The sequence below is a fragment of the Rhineura floridana genome, chromosome 5 (assembly GCF_030035675.1).
Source record: "Rhineura floridana isolate rRhiFlo1 chromosome 5, rRhiFlo1.hap2, whole genome shotgun sequence".
Taxonomy (NCBI): Eukaryota; Metazoa; Chordata; class Lepidosauria; order Squamata; family Rhineuridae; genus Rhineura; species Rhineura floridana.
In genome coordinates this window covers 170297450-170318860 of record NC_084484.1, presented here as the reverse complement: position 1 = coordinate 170318860, position 21411 = coordinate 170297450, and the positions used below count along the sequence as shown (strand labels likewise).

Below are 21411 nucleotides of genomic sequence, written 5' to 3'. Positions count from 1 at the left end.
GCATGGTATCACCAACATTTTACCCTGCTGTTGAAAGAATTGCACTGGCTGCCCATTAGGTGCCGGGCCAAGTTCAGTTCTGTTTTTGGTGCACAAAGCCCTATAGAGCTTGGGACCAGGATACCTGAAAGATCATCTTATCCCTTATATACCCAGTCGATCACTGCACTGTGCAGGTGAGGGGCTCCTGCAGATAACATCTTATCAGGAGGTCCGTTCTGCACAACATAGGAAGCAGGCCTTTAAGTTGTGGCATCTACCCTTTGGAATTCTCTCCCCTTAAATATTAGACAGGCGTCATCTCTGTTATCTTTTCAGTGCCTACTGAAGACCTTCCCCTTTCAACAAGCCTTTTAAGTAGAGACTTTATCCCAGTCTGCATCTGTGTTGGAATTACTTTTTAATAAGTTTTTAAAGTTGTTTTTAAAGATGCTTTGTTTTAATACATTTTTAAAGATGTTTTAGAGCATTTGTAGTGTTTTTGTTTGCTGCCCAGGGCTCCTTCTAGGAGGAAGGGCGGGATATAAATTTAATAACTAAATAAATAATAATAAATAATATTTGGGGGTGTAAGAGTGAAGTGTGCCTCCAGTTTTAATTTGGGAGGGACAGGTGCCTCAGTTGTCAGAAGTCTGGGAAACATGAACCCAAGATGTTTAAAAAAAGAAAAATGTGAACTGCAAATGGGGACAAACTTGTGCTGATGCAAATGCGTGGGACATAAGCTCATTAGGAAGCCAGTGTTGACTGTGGAGTTCGTAAGTTTCAGCACAAATCCAAGTAATGTATGACAAAAACTAGTAATGAATGAATTGTCCTTGGCTCAAGCTGGAATTGTCTCTATCTACAGGCATTGGAACAAATTCTTCTGTTTTCTGAGAGTTAGTGCAGCCCTTAAGTTTTGCTTTCACTTGTGTTATTGTCCAACAATACCACCTCAATTTGTAAGCGTGTTTTCAGTTCCTCCTCAAAATTTCTGCCTCTATTTTTTGTCCAGTCCTGGCCACTAATCACAGCTAAGACAGAGTTTTGCAAAATGTTCTGAAAGGCAGGTGTGATTTTTTAAAAAACAAAACAAAACTCCAGAGAATAGTGCTCAGGGAAGGAGTTTGTATTCTGATTCATATTCTGAACCAGGTAATTTCAAACTTCAGCAATTATTACTAAAAATTAGGTGACATTGTGAAGCAGCTTTTCATCTTCTGCTGAATATATTCAGATCCGCTTTCCTGAAAGACGGATTTAATGCCTCTACCTCTCTTATAGAATCATAGAATCATAGAGCTGGAAGGGGCCTTGTAGGCCATCGAGTCCAACCCCCTGCTCATAGCAGGAAATCCACAGCTAGAGCATCTCCCGCAGATAGCTGTCCAGCCTCTGCTTGAAGACATCCAGCGAAGGGGATCCCACCACCTCCCTAGGAAGTCGGTTCCATTGCCAAACTGCCCTTATCTTCCAGTACACAGTCACAGGAGAGTTTGAGGCATGTTGTAAGGTGCACTTGGTTCATAGAAGATAATGGTGAAGCCCAACCCGCTTATCAACCCCTGGTGAGAACTGAATGTGTACCCAGAACATACCCTAGAATCCTGATGTTTAGATAATTCCAGTGCTGAGCAGCAGGTTCCCTGTTTTCAGGTGTTCATTACTCCTAGACACATAGCTTACTTCTGATACACATATTCCATATTCAGTTTGGCATATCAACTTTCCATTAATTTGTGCTAGCATAATAGCAAACCATAAAGCTGTGCAGGTACTGCAGGTTTTTCCCCACCTGTAAATGGTTGAATTAAATCAATATTATATATATTGTAAAGCAGGAAAGGATCTTGGAGTTGAAGAAGTCTAACATGGGGAATAAATTATCCTAGTCATAGATAAAGGGTATTAGACAAATTCAGAGGATAAGGTCCATCAGTAGCTATATGATAACTAAATAGAGTCTTCAAGTTCAGGTTCAGGCCAGCTGTTGGGAAACAACAGGAGGAGAAGGCTCGTGTCCTGTCCTCATGTCCTGCTTTTGGGCTTCCCAGGGGAATCTCATTGGCCACACTGAATGCTAAGCCTTTGGTCTGATCCAACAAAGCCCTTCTTATGCTTGTAAGCTCTCAGTCTGATCCAAATATTGGTTAGCAAATTGTTAGTAACCCTTATTCATTGGTTCTCTGCTGCAAAGTCATAGAGGAAGGAGTCCTGATTGGCAGAGGAGAAGCAGCCGGTGGAAGAAATTGCTTTACCCATTTCTTCCTTTTCAGTTTCCTCCCCTTACCTGCTTTTCCCTACTTGACATGGCAAAAGCATGCCTGAGAACCCTGCCTATCAGGAAAGGAGGCATTCTAGGCAAAAAGTGGTTGTTGGGAAGTTTCATCATAGCTCAGTGGTAGAGCATCTGCCTTACATGGCAGAAGTTCCCAGGTTCAGTTCCTCCAGCATCTCCAGATAGGTCTGGGAAAGGCTCCTGCCCGAAACACTGGATAGCTGCTGCCAGTCAGTGTACACAATACTGAGCTAGATGGACCAATAGGGCACCTGTAGGGCACCTTCTTATGTTTCCCAGGTAGCCTGTAAATTGCACCCACAGCCACCACTGCTTTGCAGTGCAGAGGTGGCCAGGGGTTCTCCAGCTGTGCATTTGCCATGGATTGTCTCTCATATCAAGAAATTAAGAAGTGAAAATCTATATGAATTTTTATCCTGTTTGCCATTTTTTTAAAAACAAAGCAAAAAATGCATTGCTGTGGCAAAATAACCCCTTTTATTTGTAGGATGTTTTTCTTACGGCCTTATGCTAGGAAGAAACTCTGCCCTAGAAAAATAACAGATCTCTTGATGACCCTTAAGCATCTCATTCCTCATCCCAGCATGTGGGTCTTTCCTTTTCATGCATAAAGGCAACTGCACTTCTAATGATACTTGCCAAAAAAAACCCAAGCACTATTCTGGGGAAAGTGGGTGGCTGTAAGAAATCATCCAAAAAGCCAGGTTGCTTCTTAAAAAAAAAAAAAAACTCCTAAATTCTTCTCTTATGTCACAGCTAGTGTTGTCCACCAGACAGCTGAGCTCCAACCCATGCAATTGAAACCATATTTCACTTTGAGTCCATAGCACCTGCTTGTCCTTTAATTTTTCTTGTCCTGGCAGAATGTCCACTATGCAGTTGGAGGTGGTAAAATGCATTGTGAAAATGCCAGGGATATTTTTTGCTTCAGTAATGCGATCACTCGTGTGGATCTGCTGAACAGCTTTAGTTTCTTTAATAACAACACTGTTGCCCATCTATTACAGGATTGTTTCCCCCGCCTTTCTAAAAACCATTCACTTCCGTTTCTCCCTCCCCAGCCTGTCTGCATAGCACATTACTACCTTAGAAAAGGGAATCAAATGACCGTGGTTTAAGATTCACACAGGGCTTATGTTACTTGTGTGTTAGCTTTAATGGCAGCTTATCAAAAAAAACTCACAATACTTTAGAAGGCACTAAGCCCTTTATCTATAAATTCAAGGAGCGGTCTGGGAGGGGGGAATGGAAGATGTAGAGTTAAAAATAATGAACCAAGCTAACTCCTGAAGCGAGTACTTCGAATGATTATATTTGTGTTAATCAGCTGTCTTCAGCCATCACTCTCTCTTTGTGGACAGACAGCCACCACCAATGTTTTAAATGCCAGCAAAGATCCATCTTAATGTGGTTTTGCTGGGACTTCAAGCAGAACGGTGGTAGCGGTGGGGAAAACGTTGATTTACTTGATTTATTATCCGAATGTGAGAATGAAGGTACCTGTCATATTGATTAACTTCAACAAAGACTGCGCCAGGAGGACTATGCCAGCAAGGGGCTCTCTGCATTTTCTCTGCCCAATTCATCACAGCCATGCTGTAATTTACGAAAGACTGGCTTTGTACATGCCATTATTTTATTTTTTGTGTGTAATTGCCTCAGGATGTTTTTGCTTGTACCTTTTTTCCAAAAATTCTGGGAAGGGGGCAGCTTCATCTCTTCTTCTGCTTAAATACAATTCGGGGCTTCGGTGCACAATGGAAAATCAGAGTTTATCACACGTCTGGGAAAATAATCCAGTGTGAAGTCTACACACGGCACAATGCAGATTGCATGGATGTGCAACCCAAGTTACAGATTGCATGGATGTGTCCAGAACTTTTTAATGGGAATATTCAGTATAAGGAAGGCAAATCATACTTCATGTTAGAAATGCTGCATTAATTTTAAAACTAGGAAGCCTCATCGTTATGATAATTTTATGTATGCATGTTAGTGATTATGCCCTGCTCCTCAATAAAATTCCCAGAGCACCTTTCAAAATTTCAAAATGCAATGGTAACCAAGAGATTTAAAAAGAGCATCAAAACTATTGTTACAAGTTAACTGTTGCAGGGGTGAGGGAATGAGGAGAGTGCAGGTGACTCCAAGGCTCCGTTTGTATACTTATCAGAAAGGGTGTTCACACGTTAAATTCAACAAGTGTACAAACTGTGTACCTGATGTACACTTGTACAGTAATGCTTAAATAATGTTCAACAAGTGTGGAGTCTGTCTTTGTACACAGTTGTTCAGCTGTACAACAAATGTACACTTACACAAACACTTGTACTATGTGTAGAGATAGCTTGTACTTGTGTTCAGTGTAACATGTGAACAAGTCAAGAATCAAGAGATGAAAGGGTTTTTTTCCCCTAGACTACGGTTTCAGGCTGGGAATGTCATGAGTGAATGCTTCCCCATGCAACCTGAAATGTAATCACAACTTAGGGAACAATCCAAACCCAAAATCCGCTGGAATGAGCGAGTTAGGATCTGGCAGATCTCCAAGTCAGCTGGATGAACCCTGGGTCACCTGGGGTTACCACGGCATAAATCCCCAAACCCAATTCAGCTAAAGATATGCCAGCATAATATGAGGCCGGCGTAAGTCCCAAAAAGGAAGGGTATCAGGGGGAACAGGCGGCGGCGGGGGGCACTCCATCCAGCTCAATCATGTGACCTGGTAACCCGGGTGGTATAAATCAAATTTTATTTTAAAGGCTTTATTTCCCTCTGCCAGGTTTGGGCCAGCTCAGCCAGTAGTAACCTCCTTCCTGAATGGGGTTTGGATCTGGTGTACTTTACATCGGCTTAGTTTAAACCAGCATAAATTACACTGGCTTCTCATAGTTAGGATTGCTCCCTTAGGACTTTTTGGTACTCAGCTGAGCCTCAGCTGAACCGGCATGAGGACTTATGCCGGCATATCTCCAAATGAACTGAGGTTGGGGATTTATACCAATGTAGCCGTGGCTGCACCAGACATTTGCCAGATGCTAACTCATTCATCCTGGCAGATCTTGAACACCCTCCCTGCTGGTATACAAGAAGCCCCATCCTTATTGGCATTCCATCAGCTCTTGAAGACATACCTATTGGAGCAAGCATTTCCCTGAATTTGAACTTCTTGATCCAACTGGTTTTAATTACTTTTTAAACTATTGTGCATTTTATATATGGTTGTTTTTAATGCTTTGATGGAATTGTGAAATTGTGCATTTTAATTATGTATGGATTTTATCATTGATTTTATGCTTACAAGCTGCTTAGAAGCCATTTTGGCATGTGGGTGGTATACAGATTAACAAATAATAATACCTAGTGATAACAATCTTGGAAGCAGTGTTAAATCAGTGGATCCTTTACTCCCTCTTGTCAAATCCCCTCCCTCCAAAAGACCCTGTATAACTTAGCTATTTAATCAGTCTTAAAGCAATAATCCTAATCCCACTTATCCTGGGAGTAAAGCCCCTTCTGAGTAGACATGGTTAGGATTGCATTGTGATATTACCACACTATCGCTTGGCCAAGGAATTAACCAGGAGGTTTATTTTAGTTTCTTGGCACACATCCATTTCACGCTCAGATGCATTTTGGCCTAACCCAAGGACATTTTTTTGATAGGCAACCTTGGGACCAACTTTGGAAGAGACTTGTTTGCTCTAGATGTTTTTTTCTCTCCTTTGATTTAATTGTATTCCTTAAGGTCTTTGCAGATTCCCCACCCCCGAAGGCAACTTCTTTGCTACTGCTATGAACATTACTTTTGACTAATTTATCAGCTGAAAGGCCTCAAAGATCCTTTATCTTTTGAAATTGCTTTAACTGTGGGAAATCAAAAGTAAGTGGGGAGAAGGAAATCTTTTATGCTGAAAGAACATCTCCTGATTGTGAATAAGGCCACTTAAATCTAGTTTTCTCAAGCAGCCAGTGAGGTAGTAGACCTGTACAACTTGAGATTGGAGGTATGGATTCATGTGATGGAATGGTTCTTCCAGGGCGGATGGAATGGGGGGATTCTGCACAAATAGAAAACTAGTTTACCAGGAAGAAGGCAGAACTGTAGTCCCTTCTCTCTGACGCCTAGCAGGATTTTTTTGTATATGAATGCACATTCTTCAAGTTCTTGAAAGGCTGTCACACAGAGAAGGGCCAGCATCTCTTGTCGATCATCCCAGAATTCAGGACACGGAATAATGGGCTCAGTTTACCGAAAGCCAGATTTCGGCTGAACATCAGGAAAAGCTTCCTAACTGTTAGAGCAGTACAACAATGGGACCAATGACCTAGGGAGGTGGTGTGCTCTCCAACACTGGAGGCCTTCAAGAGGCAGTTGGACAGCTGTATGCTTTAACTTTGATTCCTGCATTGAGCAAAGGGTTGGACTCAATGGCCTTAAGAACATACGAACATAAGAACATAAGAAGAGCCTGCTGGATCAGGCCAGTGGCCCATCTAGTCCAGCATCCTGTTCTCACAGTGGCCAACCAGGTGCCTGGGGGAAGCCCGCAAGCAGGACCTGAGTGCAAGAACACTCTCCCCTCCTGAGGCTTCCGGCAACTGGTTTTCAGAAGCATGCTGCCTCTGACTAGGGTGGCAGAGCACAGCCATCATGGCTAGTAGCCATTGATAGCCCTGTCCTCCATGAATTGGTCTAATCTTCTTTTAAAGCCGTCCAAGCTGGTGGCCATTACTGCATCTTGTGGGAGCAAATTCCATAGTTTAACTATGCGCTGAGTAAAGAAGTACTTCCTTTTGTCTGTCCTGAATCTTCCAACATTCAGCTTCTTTGAATGTCCACGAGTTCTACTGTTATGAGAGAGGGAGAAGAACTTTTCTCTATCCACTTTCTCAATGCCATGCATAATTTTATACAGTTCTATCATGTCTCCTCTGACCCGCCTTTTCTCTAAACTAAAAAGCCCCAAATGCTGCAACCTTTCCTCGTAAGGGAGTCGCTCCATCCCCTTGATCATTCTGGTTGCCCTCTTCTGAACCTTTTCCAACTCTATAATATCCTTTTTGAGATGAGGCGACCAGAACTGTACACAGTATTCCAAATGCGGCCGCACCATAGATTTATACAACGGCATTATGATATCGGCTGTTTTATTTTCAATACCTTTCCTAATTATCGCTAGCATGGAATTTGCCTTTTTCACAGCTGCCGCACACTGGGTCGACATTTTCATCGTGCTGTCCACTACAACCCCGAGGTCTCTCTCCTGGTCGGTCACCGCCAGTTCAGACCCCATGAGCGTATATGTGAAATTAAGATTTTTTGCTCCAATATGCATAATTTTACACTTGTTTATATTGAATTGCATTTGCCATTTTTCCGCCCATTCACTCAGTTTGGAGAGATCTTTTTGGAGCTCTTCACAATCCCTTTTTGTTTTAACAACCCTGAACAATTTAGTGTCATCAGCAAACTTGGCCACTTCACTGCTCACTCCTAATTCTAGGTCATTAATGAACAAGTTGAAAAGTACAGGTCCCAATACCGATCCTTGAGGGACTCCACTTTCTACAGCCCTCCATTGGGAGAACTGTCCGTTGATTCCTACTCTCTGCTTCCTGCTTCTTAACCAATTCCTTATCCACAAGAGGACCTCTCCTCTTATTCCATGACTGCTAAGCTTCCTCAGAAGTCTTTGGTGAGGTACCTTGTCAAACGCTTTTTGAAAGTCTAAGTACACTATGTCCACTGGATCACCTCTATCTATATGCTTGTTGACACTCTCAAAGAATTCTAATAGGTTACTGAGACAGGACTTTCCCTTGCAGAAGCCATGCTGGCTCTGCTTCAGCAAGGCTTGTTCTTCTATGTGCTTAGTTAATCTAGCTTTAATAATACTTTCTACCAGTTTTCCAGGGACAGAAGTTAAGCTAACTGGCCTGTAATTTCCGGGATCCCCTCTGGATCCCTTTTTGAAGATTGGCGTTACATTTGCCACTTTCCAGTCCTCAGGCACGGAGCAGGACCCAAGGGACAAGTTACATATTTTAGTTAGCAGATCAGCAATTTCACATTTGAGTTCGTTGAGAACTCTCGGGTGGATGCCATCCGGGCCCGGTGATTTGTCAGTTTTTATATTGTCCATTAAGCCTAGAACTTCCTCTCTCGTTACCACTATTTGTCTCAGTTCCTCAGAATCCCTTCCTGCAAATGTTAGTTCAGGTTCAGGGATCTGCCCTATATCTTCCACTGTGAAGACAGATGCAAAGAATTCATTTAGCTTCTCTGCAATCTCCTTATCGTTCTTTAGTACACCTTTGACTCCCTTATCATCCAAGGGTCCAATCGCCTCCCTAGATGGTCTCCTGCTTTGAATGTATTTATAGAAGTTTTTGTTGTTGGTTTTTATGTTCTTAGCAATGTGCTCCTCAAATTCTTTTTTAGCATCCCTTATTGTCTTCTTGCATTTCTTTTGCCAGAGTTTGTGTTCTTTTTTATTTTCTTCATTCGGACAAGACTTCCATTTTCTAAAGGAAGACTTTTTGCCTCTAAGAGCTTCCTTGACTTTGCTCGTTAACCATGCTGGCATCTTCTTGGCCCTGGCGGTACCTTTTCTGATCTGCGGTATGCACTCCAGTTGAGCTTCTAATATAGTGTTTTGAAACAACTTCCAAGCATTTTCGAGTGATGTGACCCTCTGGACTTTGTTTTTCAGCTTTCTTTTTACCAATCCCCTCATTTTTGTGAAGTTTCCTCTTTTGAAGTCAAATGTGACCGTGTTGGATTTTCTTGGCAATTGGCCAGTTACATGTATGTTTAATTTAATAGCACTGTGGTCACTGCTCCCAATCGGTTGAACAACACTTACATCTCGCACCAGGTCCCGGTCCCCACTGAGGATTAAGTCCAGGGTTGCCGTCCCTCTGGTCGGTTCCATGACCAACTGGTCTAGGGAATAGTCATTTAGAATATCTAGAAACTTTGCTTCTTTGTCATGACTGGAACACATATGCGGCCAGTCTGTGTCTGGGTAGTTGAAGTCACCCATTACTACCACATTTCCTAGTTTGGATGCTTCCTCAATTTCATATCTCATCTCAAGGTCTCCCTGAGCATTTTGATCAGGGGGACGATAGATCGTTCCCAGTATTAAGTCCCTCCTGGGGCATGGTATCACCACCCACAACGATTCTGTGGAGGAGTCTGCCTCTTTTGGGGTTTCGAGCTTTCTGGATTCAATGCCTTCTTTCACGTATAGGCTCCTTCCAACTCTACTATTCTATGATTCCATCATTCCGCTCACCACCTGCACTCTGAAGTGGCACAGTCAGGATACAAGTTTATCACTTCATCTGCTGTTTGTCAGAAACAGGCCTTAACAGCGTGAGCAGGAGTGGCTAAAGTGGTTTAGAACTCACTCTGCCCATATTGCAGAAGTTGCCCATATTACAGTGGCATTGCTTACCAAAGATGTTTGAATTAGGAAGGGGTGGAGGTAAGGCATCTTTTGATAAGATGGTTGTAGGTATCTGGGAGCAAGACTGTGGTTGCGGTTCTAAACTCATTTTCTAATGAATAAGTTCCATCAAGCTTAGCGGGATAATCAGTGTAGTTAGATGGATCAATGAACTGATTCAGTATGAGGCAGCTTCTTATGTTCCTCACTAGAAAATTTCTAAACTAACATGTTTAGGATTGTACTGTGTTTTTACAACCTGGAACTGTTCTTCTTTTTTAATTGATGGAGTGCTCAGGAAGTGTCCTTTGCCCAGGGCAGGAGTAGGGAACCTTTGACCCTCCAAATGTTGCTGAACTACAATTCCCATGAGTCCCAGCAAGCATGGCCAATGGCCAGGGATGATGGGTGTTCAGCAACATTGAAGGGCCAAATGTTGCCCCTGCCTGCCCTAGGTATAGCAGTAAGGAAAAGGCTCTCTCACTGCAGATTTAGGGCCCTTGTGACAACAGCAGCAAGTACACCACTCCCTTTGTGCTTTCCTCTTCCTGTGTTTGAAAATCCTGAACTCTAAATGGCAAACTGGGTCATGTTGAAGATTTCCTATTGTTTGGTGGGTGTCTTGTTCATCCTGAAACGTCAGTTCTGCACAAGGAAAGGATTATATAATAAAATTTTATTTTGCTGGGCCTTGCATTTTCTACTGCCAAGGTATACCAGACATGCTTTTGGTATCCTTTCTAACAAAATGGTAGAATGTCAGTTAAAAACATGATTTCATCAGTGATTTTCAGGTTGCCAGAAACAGTGCCCTTTAGCCCTCAAATGCCTGGGTAATGTATTCAAATTTCTCCTGAAAGTCAGTAGTGATGGAGACAGACACACCTCACTGGGGAGGGCATTCGACAGACAGGGAGCCATCACTGAAAAGGCCCTGTCACAGGTCAGCATCAACTTGGCAGCACTCAGTGACAGCACCACCAATGAGGCCTCACCTGCCAATCAAATGAGAGATTAGTAAAATAATTGTTATAATTATTATTATTACTTCTACTACTATTTTCAATTACTACACATCCTTCGTCTAGCAACTTGGGCAGGTTGCAACAACATATAAATCAGTTAAAGCAGTTTACAATACAACGTGGTCCAAGGACTTTTTATCTATTTCCTCCCACTTTTTTAAAAAAAAAAACTTCCTTAAAAGTAAGAGACACTCAAAGTACCTAGGTTGTTTACCTACTACAGGGTTTCAAAGTGGGAAATATCCTAGGAAATTATACTACATGATGATGTAACCACAGAGTTGTTTCTAGGGATGTTGGGTGGGGTGGAGAAGGGACAGGGAAGAAATGAGATTCACTCTGCATTTAAAGGTGAACCTACCGAATTCACAATCCAAACACAGCTGTCCTTAGATATTCACATTTCTGCGAATTTTTCAGTGCAATTCTCCAGCCAAGTAATGGGTACAAAAATGCATATGCTAGGGTAAAGTATGCATAAAATGTGCATATATTCATGAATTAGTGAAAATCATACAAAAAAAATATATTAGGGTAAAATGCTTTGCAAAAATATATATAATAGGGGAAATAAAATACAAACATGTATATTAGGAGAAAATGCTGAAGAAGGTTCATTGTGTTTTATAAAAAAAAATCACAGACTGATGTCTAAAATTGGACTTAGGAATGGAAAAAATGAGGAAAAAATGAAATTGACAGGTTTGTCCATCCCTAGCAAGGATAGAGATTGCTGCCCCCATGTTTGTTCCCATCCACTACCTACAAAATGTCCTCCTACTACCTTATATTACTATAAGTTTACAGTTCCCCTCTGACCACCCTCTCTGAGATTCAAATGATTTTCACCTAATATAGACATGTCACCAACTCCCCTCCCTTTTTGGCAAGAGTTCTGATGATGGGTTTATACACATATATATTGCACACACAGCTCTTGCAATACATTCACATGCACGTTCAAAACAGCTGAGTCTGTCACTGTTTTTCCTTAGAGAGAGTTGCCCCCAAGAACTATGGATTTTATGCTGCCTTTTGTTCCAGACATCTTGCTGTTGTGAAACAAACTTCATGTTCTTCAGAGGGTTTATATATATATATATATAAATTAGGTTGTACCATACCAGCTAACCTTGTAGAAACTGCATTAAGGAGGAATTTTTAGAACCCAGTGGTACTTGACAGTACACAAGTATTAACATTTCCCCATGACATTTTCCCCCCTAAAGGTAGGCATGCAAGAATGAACCTCTGTAAAGTTCAAATGCATTGCGGCAGCTCGGTGGTCAACTCACCTTTTGGTCACCCAGTATATTATCTTTCAGAGCTGACCACACTAAGGATGTGCTAAATTCCACCCAATTCAGATTTGGTACCGAATTTTCCATTAATTTGCATATTTGCTAATTTGCTTATTCGCCATCGTTGCGGATCAGATGTTTATGTAGTGATTTTCAGAAACTGATCTTTTTTTAAAAACATCTGTCTAAAATACTGTATTAATATCAGTATTTTTATTGGTATATCCTTCCATTTATTGATATTTTCTTTATTGGCATATCCTTTCAAAATATTGATATTTCCTTTCAAACTATTACTATTAATATTAACTTTCCAAGGGGGAAAAAAGACAGATTGGTAAAAGCAGCAGCTTGCAAACAAAGAACAAACTCGAGTCTATACCGGCCTGTTAGGTAGATGGAATACTTTCAGATCGGCATTGGCGAATGAATCCCATCGCTAGACCACACTAACAATCCATAACAGCAGTTTATCAATTGTGTGTCAATTTTGTTCTGATTAATTGTTGTCTGTCGTGATCTAAGTCACAAGAGAACTTTGTCAATCTGTTTACAGGTCAGGGCTGAAATTCAGGTTTAGGAACAAGAAGCTCCCTTGTTATAGTGAGGAGGTCAGCATCCAAGAGATCTGTTCCAAGACTGTGTGCATACCATACATTTAAAGCACATGACTTCTCCTGAAGAGTCCTGGGAACTGTACTTCGTTTAGGGTGCTAGGAACTGTAGTTCTGCAAGGTGTCAATTACAGCTCCTAGGATTCTTTGGGGAAAGTCATGTGCTTTAAATGTATGGTCTGTATGCAACCAGAGAGCAAGAACGAGAGCTGGGGTGAACTGTGGGGTCTGTTCAGAGCACAGAAATGAGAGCACAGGAACAATCCCAAGGTTCGTAGCTAATCTGCAGGCAGGAACGGGAAGGAATGAGAAACAGCAGACTGCCGTCAGCTTGGAACAGACCAAGGCAGAGGCACATGAGGGATGTGTGTGGAAGTTCTCAAAGGAGATTTTGTGGCTTGGATTTGGGCGAGGGCAACCTGTCTTTCAAAGTACCTTCTCTTCCTCACAGGAAATACTTCTTCCTTCTTCCCTCATGCTGATGCCATCATCCTGATGCCACATAAGAGTGAGGACAAGAGTGGGAAACAATTACTTTGCTGCATTCTGGGTAGGAAGGACAAAGCAGTGTTTTCTCTCTGGATCGGAAGAGGAACAGAGATAGATTGGGTGTGGGTGGGTGTGCATAGGGAAACCACCTTAGTCAGTAATCTGCACAACATATTACTTTCTTGCTTTAGCTGATGCCTTGCCTTCCTTCCAGAAACTTCTTTGCAGAGCTTGCTGCAATTTACCCTCTCTTGCCTTCTCCAACCCATCTTCTGTGTGTGCATTGCATCCTGCTTCATCTTCTTCTCTCTATCTCTCAAACACACAAACATACGCTCCTTCTTAGCCATTGAATGCAGGGCAAGGATTCCCTAAGTTCTGGTGGCTGTATCCTTCAAAACACTTAGACTGCATCTGCACTCTACATTTAAAGCAGTGTCATACTACTTTAAACAGTCATGGCTTCCCCCCAAAGAATCCTGGGAACTATAGTTTGTTAAGGGTGTTGAGAGTTGCCAGGAGACTCCTATTCCCCTTGCAGAGCTACAGTTCCCAGAGCAGCTTGACAATCAGTCCGTCTTGCCATAGAATTCCACCTGCAGAGTTTGTCCAGGGCGGCAGCAGTGCAACAGCAGTGAGGCAAGCAGGTTGGGGAAGGGAGTGTGGGTGCCTGGGATGGTGGTGGTGAGCAGAGTGGGGAGGGTTTGTCAAGCAAGCAGGCTCTGTGGTGGAGGCTACAGTCTGGGCAGATGCGCAGGAGGGTGGGAGGCCTGCAGCGGCACTCACGGTTCTCTAAGGCGGCGGCAGGAGCACAACAGTTGAGGCAAGTGGCTGAGGAGGGGTGTGTGAGTGCCTGGGTGGTGGTGGTGGTGAGGGGAGTGGAAGGTTGGTGGACGGATTAGTGAGCGAGCAGGCTATGTGGTGGAGTCTGCAGCCTGGGCAGTTGCACGGAAGCTGGGAGGCTGCCAGTGGCACCCACAGAGTTTGTCTGGGTGGCTGTGGTGTAACAGGCCAGACAAGCAGGTTGGGGAGGAAAGTGAGGGTGTCTCGTGCGTTAGCAGTGGTGAGGGGACTGAGGAGGTTGGTGGGGTGCTGGCAGTGCAGGAAACAGGCAAGGCAAGTGGGTTGGCGAGGGGAATGGGGATGCCTGCGTAGGTGTTGGAGGTGGCATGGGGAGCAGAGCAAACAGGGTTGCAGCCCCTGGTCTGCATATGTTTTCTCACTGAAGTTTCCCCCCGTTTTTCTCTGATGGAGTCATGCTTTTAGATGGCACATTAAACTGTTATTTCTTATTATATTTGGGCAACAAACAGTCTGAAGTGAACACATGCTGTTTTTGTTTTTCCCTGTAGTCTTACAATTAATCTTCTGTATCTGATTTTTTAAAAAAATATCTCTCCAGCAGGGCCAATTCCCCTGAACTGAAACAATATTCCTGTAAAAAATGGAGCTGTATGACATGTAAAATGTTAATGCCTTTATATCAGAATCTCTGGGCCAAACTAGCCATAATGCCATTTATGCAATTAGCATCACACTTAACATCAAAGTTCAAAAGAACAACAAACTAATTGCTCAAAGAAAAAAATGTGGAACGCAATGTGATATCAATGCGTTTAGAACACCAGCAAGCAGGACACGGCCTGAAGGCACATGAGGCAACAATCTTCTTGAAGGTAAGCAGGTCTGGCATTGGTCAGTGCCTGGATGGAAGAGTGCCTGGGAACTCCATGTGTGTGCCACCTTGATGGGGGAGGAAGGTGGAATACAATTGTGCTAAATAAACACAAAATAAATAAAACTATCAACTGTAGTTGAGAAAGAAGATGGAACAAAGCTGGTGAAGGGCTGGAGCTCAGTAGTAAAGCATCTGCCTTGCATGCAGAAGGTTCCTGACATCTCCAGGTAAGGCTAAGAGAGGCTTCTGCCTGAAACCTTGGAGAGCTGCTGCCGGTCAGTGTAGATAATATTGAGCTAGATGGACCAATGGTCTGAATCAGTATAGGCAGCTTCTTATGTCCCTGTATTATATCTGGAAAAGTTAACTGGAATATATTCTTCACGAAGTTTTGCTGCTAAGAGCTTAGTTTGTGAGTGTCTCATCCAGAACTATTCTTCAGGTGACACATTGTTCCCTATCATCAACCTAGATATATTTATTTCAGCAATTGTCAGCAAAGAATTGCTATCTAATTGGGGCTCCAACCAAGGAATAGATCTTTCACCCTTGCACACACACACACCCCAAGGAAATTGAAGGCAGTTTTAAAAGAAGTATTGATGGAAATGTTTTCTATATTCATCCCACTTTTGCTTCAGGTACACACATTTTACAGGTATTTTTCATTTTACAAAATTTCGTAACATTTTAAAACTTTTATTAATAACTAGGAGGACTCTGTACCCAGCTCACCAATCCGCCACTCTGTTCTCCCACCTCCCTCCCCTGCCACCTCCCTCCCCCACCACACCCCAGTCCACCTGCCCCCTCCTGAGGCACCTGCACTTCCCTCACCAAACCCCACCACCTCAGATACTCCCACTCCCCTCGGCAACCCATGTTCTGTCACTGCCGCTGCCATGTGCCCCCTAGACAAACTTTGCCACTGTACCACACCTAGGCCACACGCTGGTCTTCTGCCCAGGCTGTCGCACACCAGCCTCCTGTCCACCCACCCAGGCTGCTACTGCTACACCTAGGCCACACTCACAAAGGATGTTGCCGCCACCGTACCTGTTTGCCCAGGCAGGTGATGGCGAGAGGTACAAGTGGCGTGCAGGTGGGATGGAAGCATTCATGCTGCAGTTCACAGTGCCACCTGTCTGTGGTGCTGCGAACTACACAGCATGACACATTTTTACTATATGTGTAGAAAAAACACTAACCGATGTGCAGTGCAACTTTGCCATTTGTAACTAACCACAGAAAGGGAGAAATGGGAGTTTGCCTCCCCACCCTGTACATGCAGAGTTCCTGTGTGAGCAGGCTTACCCATTCACTTCATTGGAGGGCCAGCCCGATGCATGTGTGCCTTTCAACATGCAAAACTCTGCTCGCCATTGGGACACATTCAGTATGCTCATTAAGAATCGCTGTATTGCCACAGTTGCGTAAGATGGTAAATGGAGCCAGTTCAGTGTCATAGATAGACTGCCAAACGTAGGCCACAAAAATAATGTTATCATAATGTATCAAAAATTGCTGCCTATCCAGTAGGCAATAGTTCAATGGCAAAGTGTGTGCTTTGCATGCAGAAGATCCCAGATTCAGTGCTTGATATGATCTAGTAATGAGGCTGGTAAAGACCACTGCTTAGGGAGCAGATGCTACTCAGAGCAGGTAATACTGGAATAGATGGACCAACATTCAGACTCCGTATAAGTCATCTTAATATTTCAGGACCAAAGAGTTGTGTTCGAATGTGCTTACCCATTAAAGTTGTCAGGTGACCTTGAGTTAGTCACCATTCTCTTGACCTAATCTACTAAAGAGGATCGTTGTATAAGTAAGGATGAGGGAGAAATTTGATTCCGTTTGCATTTACAGCTGAATCGATCAAATCTGAACTTTGTGAACCAGTATGAGAACCAAGGCACACCCATCCTTCAGACTTTGCACTTCTCTGAATTTTGCGATGCAGTTCTCCAAGGAATGTGTATGAAAATGCATAAATAAATTTCTCCTGCTGGGAGAAAGGGCAGGATATAAATCTAATAAATAAATAAATAAATAAATAAAAATGAATACATTAGTGGACATACAAAAATGCATTTTAACTGAAGAAATTGATTGCAAGAATGTGTACATTAGTCAAACTGGCGCACAGAATTGTGTTTATTATAAGAAATTTACACTAAAATGCTGGAGAATTTTCATGAGGATTTTTTTTAAAAAAATCACGAATTGCTGCAGAAATGTGGAGAAGTGAATTTAAGACTGGAAAAATGAGAAACTGAGAGGACCAAAGTTGACAGATCCTTCCATCTCTAGTTATAAGAATGTAATGGGACACACAGCTGAATTTAAGCTCCCCCTGATAGTTTCCTTAAATGTGACAAAGTAATAATTTCTATTCATATCCTCAGTGATGCAACATTTGCACATCTCTGATACATCACAGTCACTAAAAATACATATAGCAATCCAAACAAAATCTTTCAATCCAAACAAAACAGAAATAGAACTTTTAATTTGTTTCTTCCACTTTCCCCTTTCTATTGTTATTGTTACTGCTGTTGTGTAGCAACCTAAATTCCTAATAGCATGCTCAGCTTTAGTGATTTTACCATTCATTTTTTTTCTTTAGAAAGACCAGTAGAGTGTCCCAGTGAGCATTAACTTACGTCAAGCCAAGACAAGCAAGGGATATTTGTCATCATTAGCCCTGTGGATTGTACAGGATACTCCTTTGTTTCTACCTCTGCCTCCATCTTTAGCAAATCTGGGTATCGCTTCTTCCATCCTTCTCATTCTCCCAGCCCAGCAAGGCCCACAAAAATGACTCCTCCCCAAGGCTGCCCAGCTTCCTAAGTAACATGTAATAGTCTTAACTTAGAATTTTATTACAACTGCCTTCTAGACTGTTCCCAGGATGGATCATTATAGGCATTTTTTGGAGTTGTTTACACACTTTCTGGCAAAGTATTCAACAAACGTTTCGTTAACATGGAAAGCTAATGTTTCATGTCTCTCTGAGGGCAACCTCTTTTCATAAAATACTGTTATAATAGCACGTAAGTAACTCTTTTCCTCTATTAAAGCAAAAAGTGTGGGTGGAAGTGGCTGAGCTCAAACAAAAGCCCTGTAAACACTTTTGAGCGCATATTCTCTCCACCCACCACCTACCCCCTACACACCTTTTAAAAGCGTGGGGAGGATTTATGTGTATTTTTATTAGGTTTGTTTGCCCTACAGATTTTTCCGGAGCTCATCCTCCCCCCACACTGACTGAACTTATGTGAGGAAAACAGCTGATGGGGCCTGCCAGGGGCTTTGTCTCCTTTAAAATGGCTGACTTGGTTGGTGGAGGTAGTGATGAGATGATGGCTACACTAGCCTGGTCTATACAAGCAGCAGAATGAAACAGGAATGAAGTGGCAGGGAATAAATCCTGTTCAGAACAAATGTATAGGAGTCTCATCAAATTGTTGTTTTCTTTTACCTCAGCAATGTTGTGGAGCATAGTGGAAGAGATAGTCATTTGAGCCACAGTCTGTTCTGCCATCACTACCTTATCCTTAGTGGTAGAGCTCATTTTTTGCGTGAAAAAACATCCCGGGCTCAGTCTCTGGGTAGAGTTGGAAGAGGCCCATCTGAAATCTTGGAGAGCCACTGCCTGGCAGTATAGATTGAGCTAGATGGACCACAGGTCTGACTCAGTATAGGGCAAGCTTGCTTCCTGTGTTGGAGAGCACCTTCATATCGGAGCAATGTGCTCCCTTGCAACTGGGCAATTTACCTCAAGCAGTAGATCACTTATACCTCACATAGAATAACCTAGTTACTTGGTCAGATAAGAAATAAGCAGAAAATTGAGGGGGAGGTGTGATTTCTTTATAGTGCAATCCTGTATGTCAGGTATGGGGAACCTTTAGCCTTCCGGATGTTGCTGAAGTACAACTCCCATCAGCCTCTGCAAGCATGGCCAATGGTTTGGGATTATGGGAGTTGTAATTCAGCAACATCCGGATGGCCAAAGGCTCCTCACACCTGCTATACATGTCTGTTCCCCATTGAGTAGGGTCTTCTGAACAGATGTGCATGTGTTTTAGCGTGGCCTGCCAAAGCTTTCCCCGCAGAAATTCTGGAATGACTGGTCTATAGGAATGAGGGAGAAATTTAATTTTGTTTGCATTTAAAAGCAAACCTACATAATTTGCACTTTCCAAAACAATACGTAAACTGAAACACAGCGATCCTTTGAAATTTGCTGCCCAATTCTCTAGCCAAGTAAGGTGTACAAAAATGCGTGTATTCAGGTAAAGTGTCCTTACAAGTGTACATATTCATGAAAATGCATTATTTTAGGGCAAAATTGCATACAAACGTGTATATAGGAGACATTCACATTAAAAAGTTGATGCATTTTCATGACTTCTAAAAAAAAAATATAGAAATGTGGAGAACTGAACTTGGGTAGCAAAATGAGAAATTGAGGGAAACTGACGTTGAGAGATTTGCCATTCCTGCTAGTCTACAGATCGGCTACCAATGATAATAACAGCGCAGAGACTGAGGGGAAGGGGAGATCTGGGTTCAAATTCCCATGAGCTACCCTGAATGTAATGTAGCCTAACCTATCTCACATTATTTGTTTATTTTGATGAAAAAAATGGATGAACCTCACATAAATGTTCCAAATATGGTAAATAAATCGGTGCCCTGTCCGACCCACCCACCCCCAAGATGTTGGATTACAGTCACAGCCAGCACAACTCTGCTGGCTGGGGCTGATGGAAGTTGTAGTCCAAAACATCTGGAGGGCACCGGGTTAGTAACGCTGCGATAAACCATATCTGTGAACACACCTGCTCAAGCTTGGAAGAAACAAACCACAATCCTTTGCAAATGTTAAATTCCAACCAGGGATCGTTTTGCTCCAACAAACCACGGTCAATAAGCCAAGATCAAACCTTGGGTACAGATCATGGTTTGTTGGGAACAAAACAAATCCCTAGTTTGGATGTAACACTAAGCAAGGGAATGTGTTTTTTTCCTCCCAATGCGAGCAGGAAGGAACAAAGCAGGTACAATTTGCTTGTGCACAGTAAGCCATGGTTTATGGCTTACCATGATGTGTGAAAACAGCCAATATGTCACTTTGGCAGGGATCACTGTATAAACTACTTGTTCTTCACCGCCATCCCTCCCCCCCCCTTTTACTGCAGGTTTTAATCAAAGTATTGGACAACAATGATAACGGCCCGGAATTTTCCCACCCGAGTTACGATGTCACAATTTCTGAGGACATCCTCCATGACACTGAGATCCTGCAAGTTGAAGCCATAGACAGAGATGAGAAACACAAACTCAGCTACATCATTCACAGCAGCATTGACTCAATTAGTGTAAGGAAGTTCAGGATGGATCCCAACACAGGAGTGCTGTACACTGCTGAGCGCTTAGACCATGAAGCCCAAGATAAGCACATCCTAAACGTTATGGTAAGAGCTGAGTGTTAACTGTCTCCTCAGACACTGTCGGTGTCTATTAATAGGGATGTGTTATAGTCTTCTGATAAGCATAGAGGCTTTAAAATTCAGTGAGGAAGGAGTAATTAATTTTCTTCCCTGCATAGCAGTGCATTTATTTATTCGTTCGTTCAGCGCTAAGGCTTTGTGAGGCTTGCTGTGAAAGAGTTTTTATCTTGCAAAATGGTTTTGCCATCTTGAGAGAGAACATGGAAGAAACATAATCTCTCGATGCCTGGGCCTTTTATCAGAGGAGACTTTTTTAAAGAGTTTCTCAGGAGAAGTTTTTTAAGTTCCTTCAGAAGCCTTTAACAAGGTGATTTGCCATACTCACCTCTTGCCGTACTCACCTCTTGAAAGCAAAGTGCCCTGGTTTATCGCATTTTTCTGTAGGATTTTCTCAAGACAGGAGATACTGGTTTGTGTGCCTAAATTACAGAGGATAAATTATTCTGCTCTGAAGTGGATGCTGAATATTATAGAGCAGAAATTATTATTTTAATTTTGGGGGAGGTGGGGGTAGAACTTCCAAACTGACCTTGATTTTCATCTCGAACTTTGTGAGAACTTTGACTAGGGATGAATGGAACTTGCATTCCATTCCTGTTATTTTTTAGTGCAAGGGTAGCCAACTTGGTGTCCTCCAAATATTGTTGTACATCTCCAATCACCCCTAGCCAGCATTGCCAGTACCGAGGAATGATGGGAGTTGTACTACAACAACAACTGTAGGGCCAGAGGTTAGCCACCCCTTGTTTAGAGGATTCATTTGGCCACATGTTCCACTCAGTCTGCCTTCTGGTCAGGCCTGGTTTCAGCATCTGGCTTCTTTGAGGAGCTGCCAAAAAGTCATTGTCTCTAAAGCCTGCTCTGGAATAGGCCCACCCACCTGCCCATTTCCTCTGGCTCCATTTTACCTTGTGACAGGTGGCTGCAAACTGCTCATCATTTTAAATTTCTAGCAATGCCCTAGAATAATATTCTGTCAGGACATTGTGGAAAATTGGAAATTATGAGCTGCTTGCTTTGATTCGCTGCTGACTATGGCACTAC

At 42.6% G+C, this 21411-nt stretch overlaps 1 protein-coding gene across 13 annotated transcripts in view; it reads left to right on the top strand.

Moving 5' to 3' along the window:
- Positions 1–21411, top strand: part of FAT3 (FAT atypical cadherin 3) — a 697764-nt gene that overhangs the window by 531191 nt on the left and 145162 nt on the right. For all 13 annotated transcript variants that reach the window (XM_061628858.1, XM_061628860.1, XM_061628859.1 and 10 more), the window contains one exon: positions 20056–20331. In XM_061628858.1, the coding sequence (XP_061484842.1) occupies positions 20056–20331 (276 nt within the window). The remainder of the gene's footprint in view (positions 1–20055; positions 20332–21411) is intronic.